The 20,807-nt window shown below is 47.5% G+C and overlaps 8 protein-coding genes across 8 annotated transcripts; 4 read left to right on the plus strand and 4 right to left on the minus strand.

Moving 5' to 3' along the window:
* Window positions 1–2,426: 2,426 nt before the first annotated feature.
* ANOM_000214 (lysozyme) lies at window positions 2,427–3,043 on the plus strand (the record flags this gene model as incomplete). Its single annotated transcript, XM_015545472.1, has 2 exons — window positions 2,427–2,681; window positions 2,750–3,043. The coding sequence occupies 2 exons, from the start codon at window positions 2,427–2,429 to the stop codon at window positions 3,041–3,043; spliced, it is 549 nt and encodes a 182-aa protein (XP_015412651.1).
* Window positions 3,044–3,309: 266 nt separating this feature from the next.
* ANOM_000215 (putative exopolygalacturonase precursor) lies at window positions 3,310–4,525 on the minus strand (the record flags this gene model as incomplete). The annotated part of the gene is made up of 3 exons (XM_015545473.1): window positions 3,310–3,562; window positions 3,628–4,067; window positions 4,250–4,525. 3 exons carry the CDS (start codon window positions 4,523–4,525, stop codon window positions 3,310–3,312), a joined length of 969 nt encoding a protein of 322 aa, XP_015412652.1.
* A 2,151-nt stretch (window positions 4,526–6,676) lies between these two features.
* On the minus strand, window positions 6,677–7,440 carry ANOM_000216 (uncharacterized protein; the record flags this gene model as incomplete). The annotated part of the gene is made up of 3 exons (XM_015545474.1): window positions 6,677–6,856; window positions 6,922–7,150; window positions 7,202–7,440. 3 exons carry the CDS (start codon window positions 7,438–7,440, stop codon window positions 6,677–6,679), a joined length of 648 nt encoding a protein of 215 aa, XP_015412649.1.
* A 764-nt stretch (window positions 7,441–8,204) lies between these two features.
* On the plus strand, window positions 8,205–9,142 carry ANOM_000217 (uncharacterized protein; the record flags this gene model as incomplete). Its single annotated transcript, XM_015545475.1, has 2 exons — window positions 8,205–8,667; window positions 8,694–9,142. The coding sequence occupies 2 exons, from the start codon at window positions 8,205–8,207 to the stop codon at window positions 9,140–9,142; spliced, it is 912 nt and encodes a 303-aa protein (XP_015412650.1).
* Window positions 9,143–10,769: 1,627 nt separating this feature from the next.
* On the minus strand, window positions 10,770–11,171 carry ANOM_000218 (uncharacterized protein; the record flags this gene model as incomplete). The annotated part of the gene is made up of 1 exon (XM_015545476.1): window positions 10,770–11,171. One exon carries the CDS (start codon window positions 11,169–11,171, stop codon window positions 10,770–10,772), a length of 402 nt encoding a protein of 133 aa, XP_015412647.1.
* Window positions 11,172–12,999: 1,828 nt separating this feature from the next.
* Window positions 13,000–14,007, plus strand: ANOM_000219 (uncharacterized protein; the record flags this gene model as incomplete). Its single annotated transcript, XM_015545477.1, has 5 exons — window positions 13,000–13,307; window positions 13,378–13,433; window positions 13,490–13,549; window positions 13,605–13,676; window positions 13,742–14,007. Coding segments are annotated over 5 exons (681 nt in total), but the record flags the coding sequence as incomplete, so codon positions are not given.
* A 353-nt stretch (window positions 14,008–14,360) lies between these two features.
* ANOM_000220 (uncharacterized protein) lies at window positions 14,361–16,262 on the minus strand (the record flags this gene model as incomplete). Its single annotated transcript, XM_015545478.1, has 1 exon — window positions 14,361–16,262. The coding sequence occupies one exon, from the start codon at window positions 16,260–16,262 to the stop codon at window positions 14,361–14,363; it is 1,902 nt and encodes a 633-aa protein (XP_015412563.1).
* Window positions 16,263–19,261: 2,999 nt separating this feature from the next.
* Window positions 19,262–20,539, plus strand: ANOM_000221 (SMP-30/gluconolactonase/LRE family protein; the record flags this gene model as incomplete). The annotated part of the gene is made up of 1 exon (XM_015545479.1): window positions 19,262–20,539. One exon carries the CDS (start codon window positions 19,262–19,264, stop codon window positions 20,537–20,539), a length of 1,278 nt encoding a protein of 425 aa, XP_015412562.1.
* Window positions 20,540–20,807: the final 268 nt, after the last annotated feature.

Below are 20,807 nucleotides of genomic sequence, written 5' to 3' on the forward strand. Positions count from 1 at the left end.
ACTGACCTAAGGTTTAGAAGAACATCAGTGTACAAGGTTATTTTAGTATATGCAACCTGTAATGGGTGGATATGGGTCTGGAACAATCTTCGGGGAATATTTGACGTGCATAATCTATAAGCCAAGTTCGAAACGTCAAATTCGCCTGTCACGACTGTGATGTCGAATCGACCCATCAACCACCCGCCCTCATAAACAGCCCGGTTCCTCGTACATACTCCCCGGTCTCTCTTATATTGTTAAATCAGTCTGGAGGAAAGAAGCAAGAAACAGTTATATAGTTTTCTATCATACTATTTAACCCATAATAGACACAATTTCTTTTCTCTCTGCTAACGCATCCTTACCCAGTTCACAGACTGGAGGTACACTGCTAATGCTTATCGCCTGGAAGTATAATCTCGTTGGGAACAACCCCAGTGATATGGGACGTAATCTCGAAGAATCAAACGTCCAATGCAATTAAAAAAAAGGATATCTCGGTTGATGACAATAGGAGAGCTACTCTCCCATGGCATAGAGCTCATGGACGCGGTGCAATCAAGAGTAGAAGACTACTGTATGAGCGAACCATGAATGTGGTTCTGGAAATAAGCGAATTAACATAAGAACAATTGATATTGCCCCTAGCACTAGCAGAATGTAGGCCGGCTATGACTGCTCAATAGCATAGAAGTGCAATTTCTGCGACACAGAGAACATGATGGACAATCAGGTCACATCGAAGTATCGGATGGCCTTTCGATAGCTTTAGAGCCTCCACAAAACATCCATATCAACCGCGGCAACATAACCCTAATCCAGAGCCCTGCCATTGAAGATATTAAAAGCCTTTATTTCTTCCCACCAGCAGGAGTATAGGTCGATCCACCCTTGCCATCATTGTAATAGGTACTTCCGTTGGAGTTGGAGTAGTAATACGATCCGTTGCTGACGTGCGTTAGCTGGATAGTTGACGTTTTTCAAAGCATAGTGACCTGTTAGAGTAGTGGTATGCATCACCGCGACCAGAACCGTTTGAATCCGATCCAGTTCCGTAGTCGCGCGAGCAATAGTGGTTGCCCTGAGTTCAAAGGAGATTAGTCACCAGATACGAGCGTGGACTTATTATAATAACTCGTAGTGAAGAAAAGGCTGGTGAAGGGGTCAGTACCTGGCTGTTAGTGCCAGAGCCAGTGTATGAGTATCCTTTTCCAGAGCTGGACATTGTTACTTTTGACAATTTACAGACAAGAGATTGGAAAGGGCGCGAGATTGTGGAGTCGTGACCAGAAGAAGTCTGGGGAATTCCGCGGTTTAAATGCTGTCAGATTCCCCCGCTTCACGCCACTTCCCTAGATAGGCCTAGCGCTTGATGTCTTTGTTCTTCATGATATCAAGAGTCCGTTCTAGCCCTTTAGACCCTGTAATGAGGTTATATTCACTACATCATTACACTGTCGTTGTCCTATGGTGTCGGATACACGAGGAACCTGCTGTTTGCAAGGAGATCATCCCCAATTGTGACTATTGTCCTACCGAGTAGGGCTATTACCCGCTGCTGTTAGTCCAACATTGAGATCTCCGGCCGAGATGCCTGCCAATGTTACACACCAACGTGGCTCCCGGACCGAGAAGTAGTACTGTGGACGTCATTCAGGTAGGTAATTGTGTGTTATAAGGTGGAGAAGTGCCCGCACGAGCCCCTGTGTCCTTGCCGTGCTACTCTACTGACAATGAATGACAACTTGAGGTGGATCTACTATCACCGCTGCCGACTCCATGTGCTTTGGGAGCTACCTGATGTCCTATGAACAGGTAGAACTTTCGTTGTCATGGAACAATGTTCTAGAAGTCCGGATCCATCGATAACAGCCATTAGAGACCATCTTTTCGTGGTTATATTGATACTACATTCAAAAATGTTAATTGGGTTGATATGCTAAGAATAGCAAACAAAGTGACTCTACTGGCTTCCTCGACGTGGCTGTGACCTCGTATTGATAGGGACCACGCGAGGATCATAGCCGTTCGAGGTCTACAAGGTAGCATGCAGGTGAAGATCAACGGCTAGTACGATGTCTAGCGCGATGCCCACCTTAAATCCGCGAAGATAAACGGAGGACAGATGGTACGCCTGTCGATCAGCCAGTTAGACTGAACTTTTTTAAAGAGCCTGAAGTGTGGATGCAGTAGTCTCTGTGCTGCTAAGCGGAAGACAATGTCGATCACGAACCTTATCGCCGAATCTGCGTGCCTCAAGGGGCGGGCGATCTCGTGTTCAAGAAATATCGATCTTCGCGCTACTTCGTATTTGGAGCTGCATTACGGGATATTCGCGCATACACATGACGCTTCCCCCACCAGAGCAGAAGCATAAGAAGGCTTGCATGACCGTAAGTTAGACAAAACATTCAGACACGAAAACCTCCCAAATACCACTCAACATGTCTTCGTTCAAGCTCCTGGCCGCTCTCCTCCCAGCCCTCGCTGTCGCCTGCACTGGTCCTCCCGTCAACCAGAACGGTCTCAACCTGATCAAGAGCTTTGAGTCATTCCAACCCAGTGTTTACGACGATGGATTTGGCAACCCGACCATCGGTTATGGTCACCTCTGTGGCGATGCCACCTGCTCCGAGGTGACCTACCCCAAGCCATTGTCCGAGGCAGATGCCAGCGCGCTACTGGCCGGTGATCTGGTCGTAAGTTACTACCATGCAACAATTTCGCACCTTTTAAACTACACACAGACATGCTGAATCTCAACTAGTCTTATCAAGACGCCCTCACCAATGCCCTGGCGGACCCCGTCACCTTGAATGATAACCAATACGCCGCCCTCGTTTCGTGGACGTACAACGTCGGCAATGGTAATATGCAGAAGTCCGATCTTGTCGCCCGCATGAACAAGGGCGAGGACGTGGCGGCTGTCGCGCATGACGAACTGCCCCAGTGGAACAAGGCCAACGGACAAGTTGTCAACGGGCTTACTCGTCGCCGCAATGCCGAGTTGGGCCTTTTCGATGCCCCGGCTATCTATGGCGCTTTGCCTGTCCCTTGCTAAATGCATTACTGTTGCATTTGGATATCCTGAATACGGCTGATCCAGCTGGCGAATGACAATGTATGTATAGAATAGGTCAGAATTTTGTATATACTAGGCAGCGGTGGATTTGTATACAACAGTGAATTGTATCACTCAATGAAAATCTATTATAGATATGAAACAACGAGGAGCGTATGTAGCGATCTATGATGTGGCCTACTGAATGGGATTTCCTGGGGGCTACCAGCGTCAGCACTGACCGATAGCTCCCGCTGTCAAGACAGCTAGCCACTCGCTCCTGGGACACAATTGACACCAATCGACCCGGCATTGGAACATTGGTATTCTTGGCCTCCATTAGCGGACTGGACTTTCATATCAGACAGCGAAAGCCCACAGGTGCCCTTGGCCGGACAATTGATGCTGGCGACCGGCTCATCCTTATCGGTCTTGCCGCTGAACCCCTTGACAACGATGTCGGTCAACTTCGCGGTGCTAGGCCGAGACGCGCATTCCTTCTCGTCGGACCCGTAGCAGCTCTGGACCTGGAAGGCGTACGAGGTACCATCCACCATGACGTTCTCCCAGGTGACGTTGCTGACCTCGCTGTGCCGTATCCTCCCGAGTAGATCTTGATCCCAGCTGCCTTGGAGCATTTGGTCATCTTCGCGTTTTTGAAATGAATATTCTTGACGGTGTCAACTTCGCCAGCCGTTTTGCCAATGCTTCCGATACTGAGGCCGTGGGACCCTGTGCATTGAATGTTGGTCACCGTGATATCTTCCGCGCCATTCTGGATGGCAATGCAGTCGTCGCCGTTCTCAACTTTAATGTTTTCCATGCGAATACCGGTGCCGCCAAGGTCAAACCCGTCGGTGTTCTTCGGCAACGCATCGCTCTTGGACACAGCGGTGAGAATCAAATCGGAATAGGTCACGTTCGTAACGCTCTGCTTGACTGAGGAGAAAACATTTGGGGGGTTCCTCATCGTAAGTCCCGAAACGGTGACGCCGGAAGTTTTGCCGGTCAGGTAGAGTAGACACTTGACACGGGAATAATTCTTGTCTCTGTTTAGGAGGTCCCAGGCGGCTTGTCCGTTACCATCTATAACACCGGTTCCGGTTTTCGAAATAATACTGACGCCATGGACGTCTTCGAGGTTCAAGACCGCTTCTTTGCCGCTCCAGGCCTCGTATCATCTGATGCCAACAGCGTTCCCTCGACTTGTAAGGTGCAGCCAGCGCATTTGGTGAAAGAAAGTTCGGAGTTGATATGGTAGGTAGTCTTCGGTGGAATCATGATTGTGCCCGAGGGACACGCAGCCATGGCCGACTCAATGGCTGGGACATCATCCACAGTGGGCGATTCACCAGCGGTTGGCGTACAGGCGGGAGCCTGTCGTTCGGCAATGCGGGTGTGTTTATGACCAATGCGCCGGGACACAGCCGGCGTGGACAGGCAAAGAAAAAAGAGGAATAATTGCGCGTGGCTGAATTGCATGTTGAACAACAGTGGGTCAGCAATGATAGTACGATATCTGGTGAATGCAATGCAATGTTCCACCACCAAGGATGCAATACCCCGGCATGGCTACTGTTTAAATAGAGCACGTGGAACGCAACCTGTTTCTGGAAGAATAGGGGTCGTCTTGGCCAGAAGGATGGTCTTGCTAGGTGACGGATATGTGTCGCGACTAAATTAGGCGGGATGGTGTCTCAGATAACTGCGTGGGCTTGCCGATCCAACGCGGCCTATCGGTTGGATATGATTACGCGAACTCCTCCTGAACGGGTGCCGTATTAGCCCGACTTCTATTTATCTCAATTGCTCATCGTGTAGAACCTGTGTAGGTCTGTGACACTTTGGTAGGCTTGGATTACCACACACCAATTCCTACTTGCGGCATAGATGGTGAAGTCTCAAAACCTTCCTGCCGCATCCAACGCAAACGAACTGCTATGAAAGCTTCGCTCGTTCGCGGCAACGTCGGATCTCATACCCGACAACAACATTTATGGAGACGCGCAAAGCTTGGCGAAAAAAACTCCCCGCGCTCATATTGGACATGATCAGCCAGCCCCGAGGTTGGACTCTGGCAGGGGTGTGGGTACTAGCAATGGAATCTGTAACAACCGTTCAGGTGCGGCTTTCACCGAGTTGGTAGGACGAAGCAGGGGTGTTAGCCCCGACTGCCTCAGAAATTAGTGTGACAGGGTGGATCTGTGGCAATCGGAGCTTTAATGCTTCAAGTATATTTGAATTAAGCCTTCAACTGTCACGGCGGGTGCCCCAGGCACAAGCGTATATAGAGCCACAAACAATTCGTTCTGTTCCAATTCCAGTACATTCCCCCACATAATTCTAGACTTTCATATGACATGCTATTCAGTAGAGAATATTCAGTTACACCTTGAAATACAAATCAACGTGGGTGTAATTATCAGTGATAGCCTGGTGGAAGAAAAGTGTGTGCTTGGACAAGAAAACGTAGTCTCGTTGAATGTGTACAGTAATTTGCAGGACGTGAGATTAAAATCTGAAAACATTGTGAAGAGAGAATTAAGACTCTTTAAAAAGGAACTCACTACAAGCTGGGTCATCTTACTTCAATTACCAAATTCTATATACATTGTGGAGGTAGAGTATATATACAGGGCCATAATTGGAGATGCTTTTGAAGAAGTGCCCAGTGTGTGATCACGGAGGGTTGTCAGTGGCCAAAATGATAGGATCAATTCAATGGGGAATAGGCGCCTATTCATAACTCAAGCAAATATGCATTTAATCTCACTTGGGCTATAGCTACATGAGAAGTATTGGTAATAATAAAATTTCATAATGCTGTTGGACTAATGAAGATTAAGTCAGTACTAAGATACTCACCGTACAAAACAACAACCTTTATCAAAATCTAAAATGTAGGATTTTCTTTGATAGCTTTCTTTTGCATTTACATGTAAAAGCGGCAAGGACCGCAACCGTCTTGGTTGAGGTTTATAGTATTGCAACGCATTCTAGCTCCGCTAAATATTTAATCGGTTGTTTTCTGTAATAGAAATACGCTGAATACATTGACTGCGTGAAAACTAGAGTTGGATTAATCTTTTGATATCTGCAGCCCATAATGATAAGGTCTAAAAGCTTAAAACGAAGCACTCCATGGCCGTACAGTGCTTCCCGAAACACTCTCTATGATATACACAAGTTCTGGAATATTATTTCCAACCCTACATCCAAGCCTGGGCTAGTCCCTTTCTAGTTAGTCGAGTTTCAGAGGCCATATAGCCCTAAGTTGGTTTGTATTTGATGGATGCTCTTCTGTTGCCTACACGTAGAACTTCATTTCTCTGTGCTACTTTAATTTCGCCCGCCAGAATTAGGAATGCCCAAATAAAATGATTAAAATCAAGACTGCTATCAAAGCCCTTATGGAGTGTATCACGAAAACTACAAAATTCGCTCTAGCGTCAAGAACCAGCTTCACACTGAGCTTCTTCAGTCCCACATTGATAAACCATGTCAATCCCAATCACCCAAAACACCACATGGTACTAAGAAAAAATATGCGCCAGGTACCAAACCTAAATTTCCCATTCCTGATAACCCAATAAGAACACCCAACACGTGAGAAAGAAATCATTATCAATAACATCAGATCAGAACAGTATCACCAATTGGCTGGCCCATATACCACTGGACAAACACTTTAAAAGCTGCATCGTTCCCGTGGGTGAAGTCATACATCTTGGTTGGACGCACTACTAGCCTCTGGTCTTTGAAAAAAGCCTCAATTACTCGGGCTTTCAGTCCCATGAGCGAGATAATCAAGACCTGCCATATGTCAGTATTAAATATGAAATGTTCGGCTACTAACCAGAATACCCCCAAGTACTTACCGGCGAGACCATTTGGTGAACGAATTGCCTCTTCATAAGCTGAGCAAGCATAATCCGAAGGATTGGAAGTAACTCGCCGGAGAGCACTGTGTCATCCGTTGCCACCAAATTATTATATATGACGGCCATAACATGGGGGTAGGAGGGGCCATCAAGATATGTTATGCGGAAACACCCAAACTCAGGTTGCTCGTACTTAAATAAGCCGCGAAATGAGGTGTCTCCAACACTAGGTAAACTGGGTGAACAAAGGCCCGTGGATATATTGTAGGTTGCCTACCATCTTGAAATCCAAGCGGTCCTCACTCCATCGGTGAATGTTTCGCAGAAGGTCATATAAGACGAAAGTGATATATTCATCACGTATGCGCGATCGACAGGGCGAGTCAAAGAGTACTCTGTTTCATCATCTTGGCCATTGTAAGACTCTCCAAGAGTATCGGGAGTGGGATCTGCAAATATGCCTCGGTAGGGAGCGAAGTAGGACGGTTTCAGGGGTGATGCCTCATCCAAAACCATGAGATCGACTTCAATATTGTAGTTTTTTGCAGTTCTTGTTGGCTAAATTCCGTGAATCCAGAGTCTCTAATGCTTCGCGTTAACTGCTGCAATGCCGCCCGCATGTTGCGACGAGCCATGGTTTCCATTAGTTTTGACATGGTGACGGTATGCGAATGAAACAAAAGGATTAAGGCGGGATGGGAATGTGGTGTGAAGCGAATTAAGTAGTTCAAGGGGAAGGAAGGGAGAGATATCGGAGGTTATTTATGGAGTCCTGAAAAGATGGGGATTTTGTTTTCCAATTTTGGAATCAACAGACTAAATGGGTTTAGCGTTTCGTGTGGACTGACGCGCTGTGAAGGAAGTACAGTAGTTGCTAACCAATGCGATGGGGAAAGAGATAACAAGCGCCAGCCAATGGCCCCAGTCAAGCAAGTGGTCTAATTAATCCACTCATGTACTCCAACCACTCACCATCCCAGCCAAGGCGCATTCACATACGCGCTGGCGAGGCTGAACTGACCCATTAGGAGGATACGCTCATGTCCTCAGTTCGAATGGTTGGGCTGGGCTTGCTGTTGAGACACAAATAGTAACCGCTACGATTGAATTACGGCTCGAAGATGCCGCGTGTCGGGGATATAATAAGGGGCACTGGCCGGTATCAATTCTTTGACTTTTATGTATTCTCAATTCCAACTGAACTTCTCAAATTCAGGTGAACGAACCCGTCAGGTGTCCTTGTTCGGCTATATTACTGCTACTATCTGTGGAGAGACATCATGTCCGGTGTCAAGACATCGCTGCCCCGAAATATCAGGCAATGGCAGGATGAAATAGCTAGGATGAATCTCACAGGCCAGACTGTACACGGTGCGAAGCTTGCATCTGCCTCTAAAGTTGAGCAGGAGCAATTTCTGTTATTCCATGTTCTATGGGTATCTCGACGTATGGATGAGTTGCCGAGAATATCGTCCGGCATCAGCGAGTGGATCTCAGAGGCGGATACAATGCTAGGAGGTTATAAGTCATGGGAAACATATTGTCGGTCGTTTTTTAGTCCGAATATTGAAGAAGGGAATTTTGCGGTTGCCCGGCAGTATCAACTTGAGGTTACCGATACCCAAGATGACACAGATCTCCAAACCTTTGTAACTCCTATCGCACATCGAACATGTGCCCGTGCTCGTGAACGTGATAACCCGACAGCCGATGACCATATGGAGACACCTTCGAAGTCCACCAGTAATCCGAGATACTCAACCTTGAAGATATCAGGCTTGAAGATCCCTTTGTCAGTCCGAAGACCCCAGCCCAAGAGACCTCAGTTCAAGACACCCCGGTTCAAAAGATCTCAGCCCAAGAGACCCCGGTTCATGAGACCCCGAGTCCATTCCAGCCTATAACGCCTGGCCCAAAAGAACTGGAAAACGTGCTGTACCCTCCCACAAAGGATGAGCAGATAGTGAACTGTGCACTCATCCTCTTTCTGAATGCGCTGACCATGCATTTTAACCTAACCCATAAACGGACGCTACATAGAAAGGCCTTCAAAGCTAACTTTGAGAAGGCTAGTTTCGAAGCAAGGATTGACGGATATCTCGATGATCGCCGGGAAAAGCAAAAGTTATGTCGAGGTGAAACCTGTCAAACGATCAAAGAAGTCGATTCGTATCCAAATGCAGGAGGGCGCCCAAATGGTTTCTTGGATAAAAAGTGATAACGAAAAGCCTGGCGGAGTCGAAAAGATATATAATCCTCAACTTTTACTTCTTGTGCCCCAAATGCTACTCCAACGCTAATTCAAATAGGCGCATAATTGTCTCCCAAGACCGGCATTAAATATTCTTGACGGTTGCGAAGTACGGTGACGAATATATCGGATATTTGAGCGACAAGCATTATCAAGGCGGATCCAACTCTTTCATGACAATGCATCAATTTGGTCCATGGAATACATTGGATGTTGCTAGCATGAAGCTCCTCGGACCTATACTTCTGGCAATATCTCTTCGTGCAGAAGTCACAGATGGGAAGAACATAAATTGATCATATCTAACATTCGTCCTAAGCTGTCAAGGTGATCATTGGCTAGGAGCTCTTTCACCAAGAAGTGGTACTGTGCTATGTGGAAAGATTGGTTTTCCATCCACATATTTTCCACTGGAGGTCACAGGGCAAAGTGTTGATCATTCTACTCATTCTAGTTGGACTTTTCCGTATTATTATTTGGCTTAGCATAACGGTGACAGCCTGCAGTAATCAGCACAGGACTGCCGGGAATTTAAGGCACCACATTATCATACTTCAGTTCTGTGTCGATTGTGAGGCACGGTGGTTGTTAAATCGGCCACTGAATTCCTTTTCAAATACCGATAGCCGATCACAGACACCGGGAGAAAGTCAGTTCCCGCGAAAACCAGTAACCTCCAGCATCCATTACTGTTCGGTTTCTAGGGTGCCCGGGTCTACACTCCCAGTGATAACGGCTGCAATCTTCCATACCAGGTTGTATGAGTCCTGCATGGAGGTATTCATGCCCTGTCCACCCTTCGGTGCATGAGTATGGGCAGTGTCACCGGCGAAGGATATGCCACAAACGATGCTTAGAATCTTGTCATCCGAGGATCAGCTCGTCACCGGTCACTTCGGTATTCCTTGATCAATTGTCGCCCTATCTGTCCAGCGCCAATGATTAGGAGGTAGTGTACGAATCACGCATGGTCATTGTTTCTACTTGTGGGGCTGGATCTTGTTGAATAGTAGTCATGGGTTACTTAAGGACCGTATATAAATTTTATGTGAATATTATGAAGGGTCGTCAGCCTTTCGTTTTGCACCTCATCGACGTCATTCGCGAATCGCCACTAAAGCGATCTAGTTTTGTCGAGGCGAAAAACAACCAAGAACTATATAGCATTTTTGTTTTCACACGCAAATGAACCTCTCATAGCCTTGGAACTTCTTTGCTCAACAAATAATAGATTATAACCAGCCTCTGCTGGGAAAGAGCTGCCCATAACATAATTTGTTAAACACCGAAAGTTTACCAAACAACAAGATCCTCTCTTTTTTAAATATAGCCACCTAATTTGAAGAGCTCAATCGAGCCATAAATCAGTTTATGTACAATACTCGAAGTACCCAGCGGGCTCCCTGAACTTTTCCGTGTTGAGTATCTGTCCTTTTTGTGAGGAATACTGCCGAGATTGACCACAACCACTCTTATTTGATCTCCTACGGCGGTTGTCCAAACCGCATATTCCAGTTTGACACCTTCCTAGACACGTGCTAGCGGGCGACTAGTCTCCGATTCTATACAAGGCTTTCGTAAGTCTCGACAGTTGTTACATGCTCTGAACAGCATCTGGATGTGGGTGAAGTGCCCAACATAACCTCTTGAACGTTCTGTTCCGAACATCATCCGCGATTTTAGCATCGTACTCCGCGGCAGCCTCATGCTCCAACTCGTTGGGGTACTCCTCGTCATCGATAAGGATAACGTCGGCATCTTCCCTATTGGGGGGAACTTTTTCGGGGATATCGTAGAGTGTATATTCATGCCCTTCGTCGGTCTTCAAAGACAATTTTTCTGTATATTCGATGGGCTTTTCCTTGATTAGTTTAACCCTCTCCGACTCGTTGGTGCCATTCCATACAGCTCCACTCGGAGAAGAGTGTTTGCCGGCTGTAATGCAATCGGGTTCTAAAATCTTGGGGTTTTCACCGGCTTCTTCAGTACGCCTCATGAAACTGAGGATACTGCGCTGGTTAGATTACACATTAATCGGCGACCCGTTGCGGTGCGTATTACCACCAGCTGGGGGCGCTTTAGGGCCTTGACAGAATGAAGATTGCCCCTCTATGTCTGGCTGAATGCCTCTGAAAGATACCCGCTGGCTAATCAGGCTGACGCATTGCTGGTGACGGCATTGCAGGGAGCGATATTGTAGCTTGAGCGCTGATTTGATAATTCTTGTGTTGGTTAGACGCCAACGCCATGCGTGCATTGATGCTGTTGTATGTCTCCAGAGCGCTATTTATACGCGCCTCCAAGGTACGCAGCAGAACGGCGCTCTATCCCGTACACAGTAGGGACTCAACTAGAAGATGAGGCTGCAGGTAACAACAGTGAGGCCCGTAGCTGCCCCAGGCTTGTGTAGTGGGACCTTACTGGGAATCAGATCGAACAAGAAGTGTTGACGGTCCGCAAAGCCATGTCTTTGGATAGAACCCTGGTACACCGTTCACATGGATCCTGCCCTGTGTCTAGCCTCCATAGATTATCGACACTCCACTGCTCTGGCTTCAACAATGCCCAGTCAGTCATCAATTCTCACGGCCGAAAGGATGGTTTTGATGGTGATGGGATTACACTCTTTCTCAATACCTGTGCTACTCTGGCTCGACAGCCTTGCTTCAATGAGACCCGTCATGCTAGGGGAAAGTGTCAAAAAGATGGTTCTTTCTGAAGCTCCGGCGGAGCAAGAAACTAATAGCTTCAGTAAAGCACATAACAGACAGGGCTAAGGTTAGGTGGACTGATGAATGATATGATACGCTCATGACAACAGGAGAGTATTTAAGATGGGAGGAGTCTGGAAACGGCGCACCAAGACAAAAAGCAGTTAAGGGAGACAAAGAAGGGAATGAAGCAGAAATGTATGCCAGTGAACCCTTTGCCTGAGAAGGTGTGCTGCCTATATTTGATGAATTAAAATATCGAATCATCTATTCCCACGATGGCCCTCGTGACACAATAGTACACTAATATCAACTTACGCATTACCGAGGCCTGAACACATACACTGGGTGATAGAAAATGCACTAGATCCCTGTAGATATACACATTCAATTCCTGTGTGCCTACGAATACGCTCAATGAATAATGACAAGGAATACCCAGACAGGTGACAGACTTGACTATGGAGCCTGTGGAGCACTGTCTATAGGAGTAGATGACCATTCCCCATTATAGTAGTTATTAAATGCTCAAGTAGGCGTAGTAGCAACGGTTCCTATAAAGATCTGCATAGCTATGGCACTAGAAGCCCTTGGAAGGCACTTCGACATGCATAGTCAACTTCAATATCATGTCATTCCACAGCGCAATAGTGATTTACTACAGCTTCACGCGGACTTGAACTGTGGGATATTTGAAGTCAACCATTGTGGCTAGAGTATCAAGATTAAAATGATTACATACTATATGCCGCTCAGCTAATCCTTAGGGCTCAAATTTTAATCAAGTACTTTGACTCGTGTCTCACTATTGATGGTGAAATAATTTCCGGGTGGCACTCGTTGGCGCACTGCCGCCTATAGCAACTCAGCAACTGGGCGATCTTCTCGATTGAGCCGTGATTATCGTATTCTATACCGTGTGTGGACAACCTTTGTCAGGGAATGTCTCTGCTTACCGTCTACGGAGTCCCGAGTGGATCCTGAAACAATCTCCGAGACAGAACTCGGTCCACTTCCATCTTGAACATTTATAGAGGCATGGACTGTCAACTTGGGACAGCACTATCGTTCTGTTCTTGCAGGCTTTTCTATATTCTTGACTATTCTTCAGTTGCATCGTCTGGTAACAATGCGCTCAGTCTACGCCGTCGTCCCCCTTGCCCTGGCGCTGCGCGCCGCCGCTCTCTACGAAGACTGGCACTTTGGAAACATGTTTGCTGTTGGGCCTACAACAAACAACGCTCAAATCACCAAGCTACGTACTCGCTTGTTCCACCAGCGGTCCCTTGTGGTACTACCCAGGAGAAGCAAAACGATGCCCCCTGGCTGTCCATCTGGGTCGGCATCTCCGCTTCGATGTCGGATCAGGCTGCGGACTTGTTCCAGCCTCTGTTGAACTGGTCGCCAGACCAGCAATCCCAGTACGTTTGCCTTCAAGATATAATTACAAAAGTCAGGGTGCAATCGGGCAAAATCGCTGATTGATGTTAGGGCTTGTCCGGCTACGGCGGAGGAGTGGTGTGTCGCCACTAGCACCTATCATCTGTGTAGGTTACTGTGATGTTGTGAATCAGTGCCATACACTAATACGTGTATTCAATAGCCGGTCAGGTCCAGCAGCCGTATATCACTGTCCCCGATGGCTCGCGGCTTGACTTTACCAGTAAGCTCCACACCTTAATAACAGCCATATGAGATCAAAGGATTAACGATCGCAGTCACCGTCGATGATAACAGGATCACACAGCAAGTCTCCGTTGGTGGAAAGCAGGTCTCTGAGCAATCTGACGGTAATATTCCTACATCAGGCAATTCCCTTAGCCATAGTCAGCGACACTAACTGGTATCACTAAAGACAAATCCATCAACCCTACCTTCCTCTACTCCAGCAACGAATGCTACCTCGGCACTTGTGGTACGGTCGCTGGTTACAGCTGGGACAAGCTCACCATCCATCTCAGTGAGGCTGATCCCAACTTTGGTGAGACGCTGAACCTGTCGAACGCTACGTCGAGCGGCTTCACGACTTCCGATCAGGGTAAGACTTGGTACGCCGAGTCGATCAAGATCAATGAGGATTATTTCTATTCTGATGGATCTCAGAAGGAGTGCTCTGCTTAGGTTCATACCGATGTGATATGGTGGATGGATAATGGAGAGGGTCCTATTAAACTTATTTAGGTAGGAGGTAACTTTCTGGAGGCAACATGTGTAGGTCAGTACTGCGCACTGTAAATTATAGATAGCCTGTCTATATATAGATAATGGAAGCACTTATAGGCTACATTTGGTCCCTTTAATGAGAAGAAAGGGAATACTCTTGTCATGGAGTTGGAACAGACCTAGATCTATTATTTGTATCCATATACTAGTTATAGTTCTCTATAGCATCAGGCATCTCCCACTATTCCCGCGCTAGTCACAGTATACCACCTCCATTGCAATGACCTGTTATCGTCGTCTCAGAGATCCACCTAGGAGCACTTACTACCGCTTGCACAGCGATCAGCATACCTCAACCCATGTCCAAACTTAAACACCGGATTCCTCGTATCAAAAGGCACATCTTCCATCTGTGCTTCCACAGCCTCCATAGAGCTGGGTAAATCAAATGGTAGCTTTCCCTCAGGTGCGCTCACACCAAAGACCACATCCAAGAACGCATTGCTGTCACTTCCGTAACTAGCATAGACAGCTTTGGCCTGCTCAATAATCTCGGGAATAACTGCCGGGCGATCCATGACAATATCCACGATTGTCGGTACGGCTGAGTATATCTTCGCCTGGCGGGCTTTCTCAGTCTCGTTGAATGCGAGTGAGCCGGCATGCATGTTGGCCTCAAAGCCTCCAGGGCGAGGTTCGTAGGGTGCATTATACCGCAGAAGAGCATAGTCGGCTTCTTCGGGGCTGTCAACGACCGTGTAGTTCCATGATTCTATGAAGCTCGCGTTGAACCCTTCAATATAGAACTTTGTACTCTCTTCGAGTTTCTTCAAGGGGACAGTGTCTTCGCTGTTGCTGAGGAGAGTATACGACCTCCTCTGCGCCTCTCTACCAAGACGGACAAAGTAATCATTTCCAACAACTCGGCCAGCAGCCTCGGGGTCAACGAAAGGGTTGTCAAATAGGCCAAGAACAAACTTTTCTCTCAGTAACCGGCGAACAGAAACATCGATCCGATCCTCGGAGATGATACCTTCTTGGACAAGCTGAACAATCAGTTCTGGTCGCTCCTCGCCTCCAAACTGGTCACAGCCGGCGTCCAGGATTCTTGTCGCTCTCTCAAGCTCAGTCAGATTCTCAACACCCCAAGCCCGGGCAGGCATATTCTGCCCCAAGATATAAGTATCCGTAATGAGACCCCAGTCAGTTAACACGATGCCTTCAAAACCGAGTTCATTGCGCAATAACTCTGTCACAATTCCCTTGTTGAATGAGAAAGCGACGGGGTCATACTTCGTACCAATGGGCCGGGAATAGTACGGCATGATCTCCCTTGCCCCGGCCGCGATCGCCGCTTTAAAAGGTTTCAGGTGTTCCTCCAGATTGTTTCCCGGGTATGTTTGGTTTTTCCCGTATGTAAAGTGAGAGTCTTCGCCGTTCTCCACGGGGCCTCCTCCAGGAAAGTGCTTGGTGACCGTTATCACAGACTGGGGGCCGAGTTTATCACCTTGGAAGCCCTTGATATACTCCACGAGGAGCTCACTAGTAAGGGTGCTGTTTTCACCCCAGGTGTTACTGATACGGGCCCATCGTGGCTCCGTCGACAGATCGACCTGAGGATGCAAAGCCGCGCGAATCCCCACCGCAATGTACTCCTCCTTTGCAATCTCCGCAAACTTTCTCACGACATACGGGTCACGAAGTGCAGCAAGGCCAATTGATTCCGGCCATTGGGAGAACACTCCAGCCTGAAACCCGGTACCCAGATTTTCCGTAAAGGAATGACGGGGATCCGTCGATACAGTGATGGGAATGCCCAGTCTGGTCTGCAATGCAAGCTCTTGTATGCGATTGATAAACTCGGCTGTCTCTGTGGCGTTCGTGATATCGGTGGCGAGGTTGAAGTGCGTCATATGCTTTTCGCTGATCACATTGCCGGTGCTGTTGTGGATGTTGTCGCCGCTCCCTTCGTCATCAAGAGGACCAGCAAATAGTCTGTTATGGAAGAGCTGGCCGGCTTTTTCCTCGATGGTCATGCGGGATAGGAGATCTTCGACCCGCTCATCGATACAATACGACGCGTCTTTGTAAATTGGGACACTGTCATTGCGTCGCGACAAGGAATGGCTTCTAGGCACGTAGCCCCTGGTGGATAGGGCCACGCAACCTGAAGCCAGAGCTGCCAGGCTCGCTACTGCACTGTCAATCCGCATTGTGAATACAATATGAAAACTGAACTGGCTGACCTATGCTACCGAACCGCACACTTCCATCGGGGAGAAATACACACCTATTTAACATAGAGCGCCTTGGCAAACGAAGAAACCCCCGCACCTAGCTTCAAATATTTGGCTTTCCCCATCTCTACTCGAATGGCTCATGACCTACTCAGCCAAGACAACGGTAGATACCATCGGCATCGCCGGTTATGTACATGGTGAGAAAACTAGTTTCGGCTTTTCCGGAGATTAGGTCCCGTCTCAACTACCTCAGCAAGGGAAGTGAGTCCTGGGACCTGATAAACAGCATAAACCATGTATCCTGACGATTTCTGCAACTGACTGCTGTAATTGACAATGCTACTATACTGTTTAAACACCATATAATCCCATTACACGATGTAGAGATCACGGCAAACCCCATCGGATGCTACATTCCAACGAGAACTACGTCAATTGTCGTGCGAAGGATTGTAGTTGCCACTTTGCGGAGACCCCGCCTAAGGGATCAACTTCCCCACATACAAAGTGTTGTGAAGCCGACTTGGCTTTGTGGGGATATTACGTGACAGGGATGGGAGTTTCTCGTAATATGCCTATATCGCTCAGACTATAAAGCGGGGTTAAATGCTACCCTACGTGTGGCTGAGTAGTGGGTGTGTGTGTGTTGTCGCTGATATGTAGCATGTTGGCATTGATGGTGTGACAGACTGAAGGATGTATGCGGAGACTACTATTCTAAACTACAGCCATTCCTTATGGAATAGAGTCTTGGAATAGTTATCATCATTGAATATTATCGATCATGATATCCCCCACTCCAACAGTACACATCGCAGGCCCGATAAACTAGTCACGACGCATGTTCTTCAGGAATCCGCAGCAATAGCCTCTTCCTATCTCTCCATGTTCTACGTCCCACTTAGTTCCTGAGGGCTAGCAATGTCTGGTCTTTCCTAGAAGGTAGACACCATATTCTAACACAATAAATTTAGCTCAAAGCACGATGCCTCCCTAAGTTGCACACTCTTGAACTGGTTCCAGGGCTTGAGTCCCAACATATCATCCTGGATTCAAAGCATCCACCGAGAACGCCTCAATCACTGTAGCTCTGCCAGCGACTTCTTTCTCATACTCTTTTGGCTTATTGTGGGAGTAGTGCTTTTTATGCCTCAAGGAATCAGGAGTGGTTCCAGGCGCATTCAAAGGTGTCCCAGCGGGAATCGGAGTCGTTGGTGAAGAGATATGGGATTTCTATATGGTCTGAGAATGAGAGTTACTGCTAATGCTCGTGTCCTGTAACACGACAGGTTTTGAATAGATGCTTAATCTCGTTACTCCAGGATTGTCTATCGCTTTTTACCTCGCTGCCTCCGCAACTCTTTGCATGTCTGGTTCGTCTAGTTGATATTGCCATTGGACTTTTCCAGTGCTCCCATTGCGTCCTTACGGTCCACCCCACGCTTTCGCGTCAGGTTTCTCGCATCATACTTGTTTCTGACCTCCTGGAAGTCATAGTCTGTGCAATCATACCTACCTATCAACCAAGGAAGCAACGCTCATTCTTCGACCAAGATTCCCCAGGTCAGTCGTCCAAGGGGTCTTTATCTCACCAGTAAAGCGCACCACCCCTGTGAGCGGATGTAGGACGTTATTAGCTAGTACCTTTTAGTTAGTCATAGTCACAGGGTATTGGCACTTTGTAGCAAACTTTACATGAGACTATAAAGCCGAATGGGTCTTTATGCTTCAGATTAGCTGTGCTTCTATGGTCTATTTTTTAATATTCACTTTAGACGTCTTTTTTAAGTTCAGCCACAAACGGTGGATTCCCGGATGGAAGATTGAGTACCAAACACTATTATTCCCCATTGCTTGCCTTGCATTAATTTCTATTGTAAAATGAATGGATACACCACTTATTCGCTGCATTCTCGCAGTCCCCTAGACTCTTATACATAGTGAATATTGCACTTACAGCGTCGAATATATTGGCATTTATTATGATCCAGGGACAAGAGTTCAGACTCTTGAATGCCGTATCACTAAAGAGATGGGATAGGCTTACGATATAAGTGAAGCTCACAACGCCTGATGTGTATTTGATAGAAGGCCAGTACTCGTTAATCTGCGCTATCAGTAAGAAGTCTAGATTCCATGCTCTCGTTTCTCTACCTTCAAAAGACTGATAGACTCCTAACGTCTTACAATTACATCCTTCCATTCCGAAAGACGATTCCACAAACGTCCTCATCATCATAGACTGAACAAAGGACTTTCGCTCGCAATGCCAGTCGCTACACGTCGATCAAATTTGAGTGAATTGCACTGTCTCGTAGTTCATGTAAGTCAAATAGGTATTTATGGGTTTAGCAATAATGGGTCGCATGCATAGAACTTGAGTGGTTCGGAGCAAAATGGCAACCCATCAGACCCACTACAGACCCACAGACCATCCGCGTCCGAGCCAATGGACACCTTGAACCTTCTTCCAGGTGGGTTGTATGCCTCAGGCCACCATGCATTGGTAAGCGCACATGGCATATCAGCCTATGCACCTGGGACTACAGTAGCTGAAACACCATGATATGAAGGCAATGCTAATCAAATGGATACAGCTTGTATATAAGTACATGATATAGCCATGGTGAGTTAGCTTCATGTCTGGCAAAGCTCTGGTTTTGTCGAGCCCACCAGATTTAGCCCCATGATCTAATCGATAACGAACCCACAGGCCTATGAAGACTACTATATAGAATTACCAACAGCACGGTAGCTCGGGCATGCTTTTAATTGTGGGTCCATGTCCATTCAACTCCGAGAACCCCATAGAGACTAATCTATATCATCTCCGAGCCAGCGTGAATCAGTATAAATACCATGCTGTTTCCCTTGCAGACATGCATTCTAGTTGAGAGCAGGGACAAACGGCAGACTCACAGAGTCTCTAAATCCTCACCTTCATTATGATATATCATAGCGCTTTATCTCTAATGTTGGTCACCACTTTGGCCAACGCAGCCGCGATTATTCCTCGTGAAACTGCAACATCCTCACCCACACCATCCTCAATAGCCGTTCTAGATGATCCTATAGCCCGCCCTTGCATGGCACCTGGCGTCGTCTGCCTGAAAAAACATGCCGCAAATCTCCCATATCCCTTCTACCGTGCTGCTCCCAACGGCAGAGACATCCCAACATATGGAGATACTAAAGTCCCCGCAGATGCCTCCTGGCAAAGCGTATCAACGGCCAGCTTCATTGTCTTTGACGAGTCCCGCGCAGCCGAAGTCCTAGGAGACTCCCCCAGTGTAGAGTTTGTCTTCTCTGTGGATAATTACATACATGAGTCCCCTGTTTTCGTCCCAACCCAGAACCGCATCTACTTCTCGGCGCTCTCAACAAACCTCCCCCAATACACCATCGACCTCAACCAAGATCCTCCCACTCTTTCTCAGTTCACCGCCGACCCACCCATCTACATCCCCAACGGAGGCTTCTACCACAACAACACAGTCTACTTCTCCGTAGCAGGAAGCAACACCTCCGTGCCTGGCCTCGGCGAACAACGACCCGGAATCGTCACCCTAGACCCGGCAACCAACAAGTCCACCACCCTCCTAGACAACTACTACGGTCTAACCTTCACCGACTGCGACGACGTCATCGTCGACCCGGAGACCGGCTTCATCTGGTTCACCGCGCCGTATTACTCCTGGTGGCTGGAGCTCGCCGACATCCCCCCGCAGCTCAAGTCGGGCACATACCGCTTCGACCCAGCCACAGGCTCCACAGTCATCGCCAACGACGACATGTTCTCACCCAACGGTATCGCCCTCAGCCCAGACCGTCGACACATGTACATCAGCGATTCGGCCGCCTCCGGTCTCTCGGCGCCCATCTCGCCCGACGTTCCCAGCCCCGGCGGAGCAGGTATCTTATACAATGTTACCGGGACCCGCGCAATCTATAAGTTCGATCTCATTGATGATGGTCGTGCGATCATCAACAAGAGGCCCATCTACTATGATGCCATTGGGTCTGTTCCGGATGGACTCAAGGTCGCCCGCAATGGGTATGTCGTTACCGCGGCTGGCAACGGGTTGAGCGTGATGGATGAATATGGAGATATGATTGTGCGCGTGCAGGCGAATTTCACGGTTAATAACTTTATCTGGTCGGGTGCGGATGACTATCGTGAGGTGTGGTTGGTTGGTATGGGTGGTGTTGCTCGTTTGAAGTGGGGACTGCAGGGACAGGAGGCTGTTTGATTCTTTTTCTTGCATCTTTGTAAATGCATTATCCTTCGGTTGTATATATCTTTGGTTTGAGTGGAAATAGAGGTTTGTTTAATGGGTTTATGCTTACTTTCACATGTTGAGTGAGTATGATATTATATACGATCATGGGGATCTCATATCAGGTAGCTTTTACATTTTTTCTAAGTATTACACTTTCAGACTTGTCAAAACTGAAGACATGTATTTATAAGACTTACAGTATATACTGACTTGTGTGAAACATTACATAATATCCAAC

Source organism: Aspergillus nomiae, assembly GCF_001204775.2.
Source record: "Aspergillus nomiae NRRL 13137 chromosome Unknown contig00001, whole genome shotgun sequence".
NCBI classification, from domain to species: Eukaryota; Fungi; Ascomycota; class Eurotiomycetes; order Eurotiales; family Aspergillaceae; genus Aspergillus; species Aspergillus nomiae.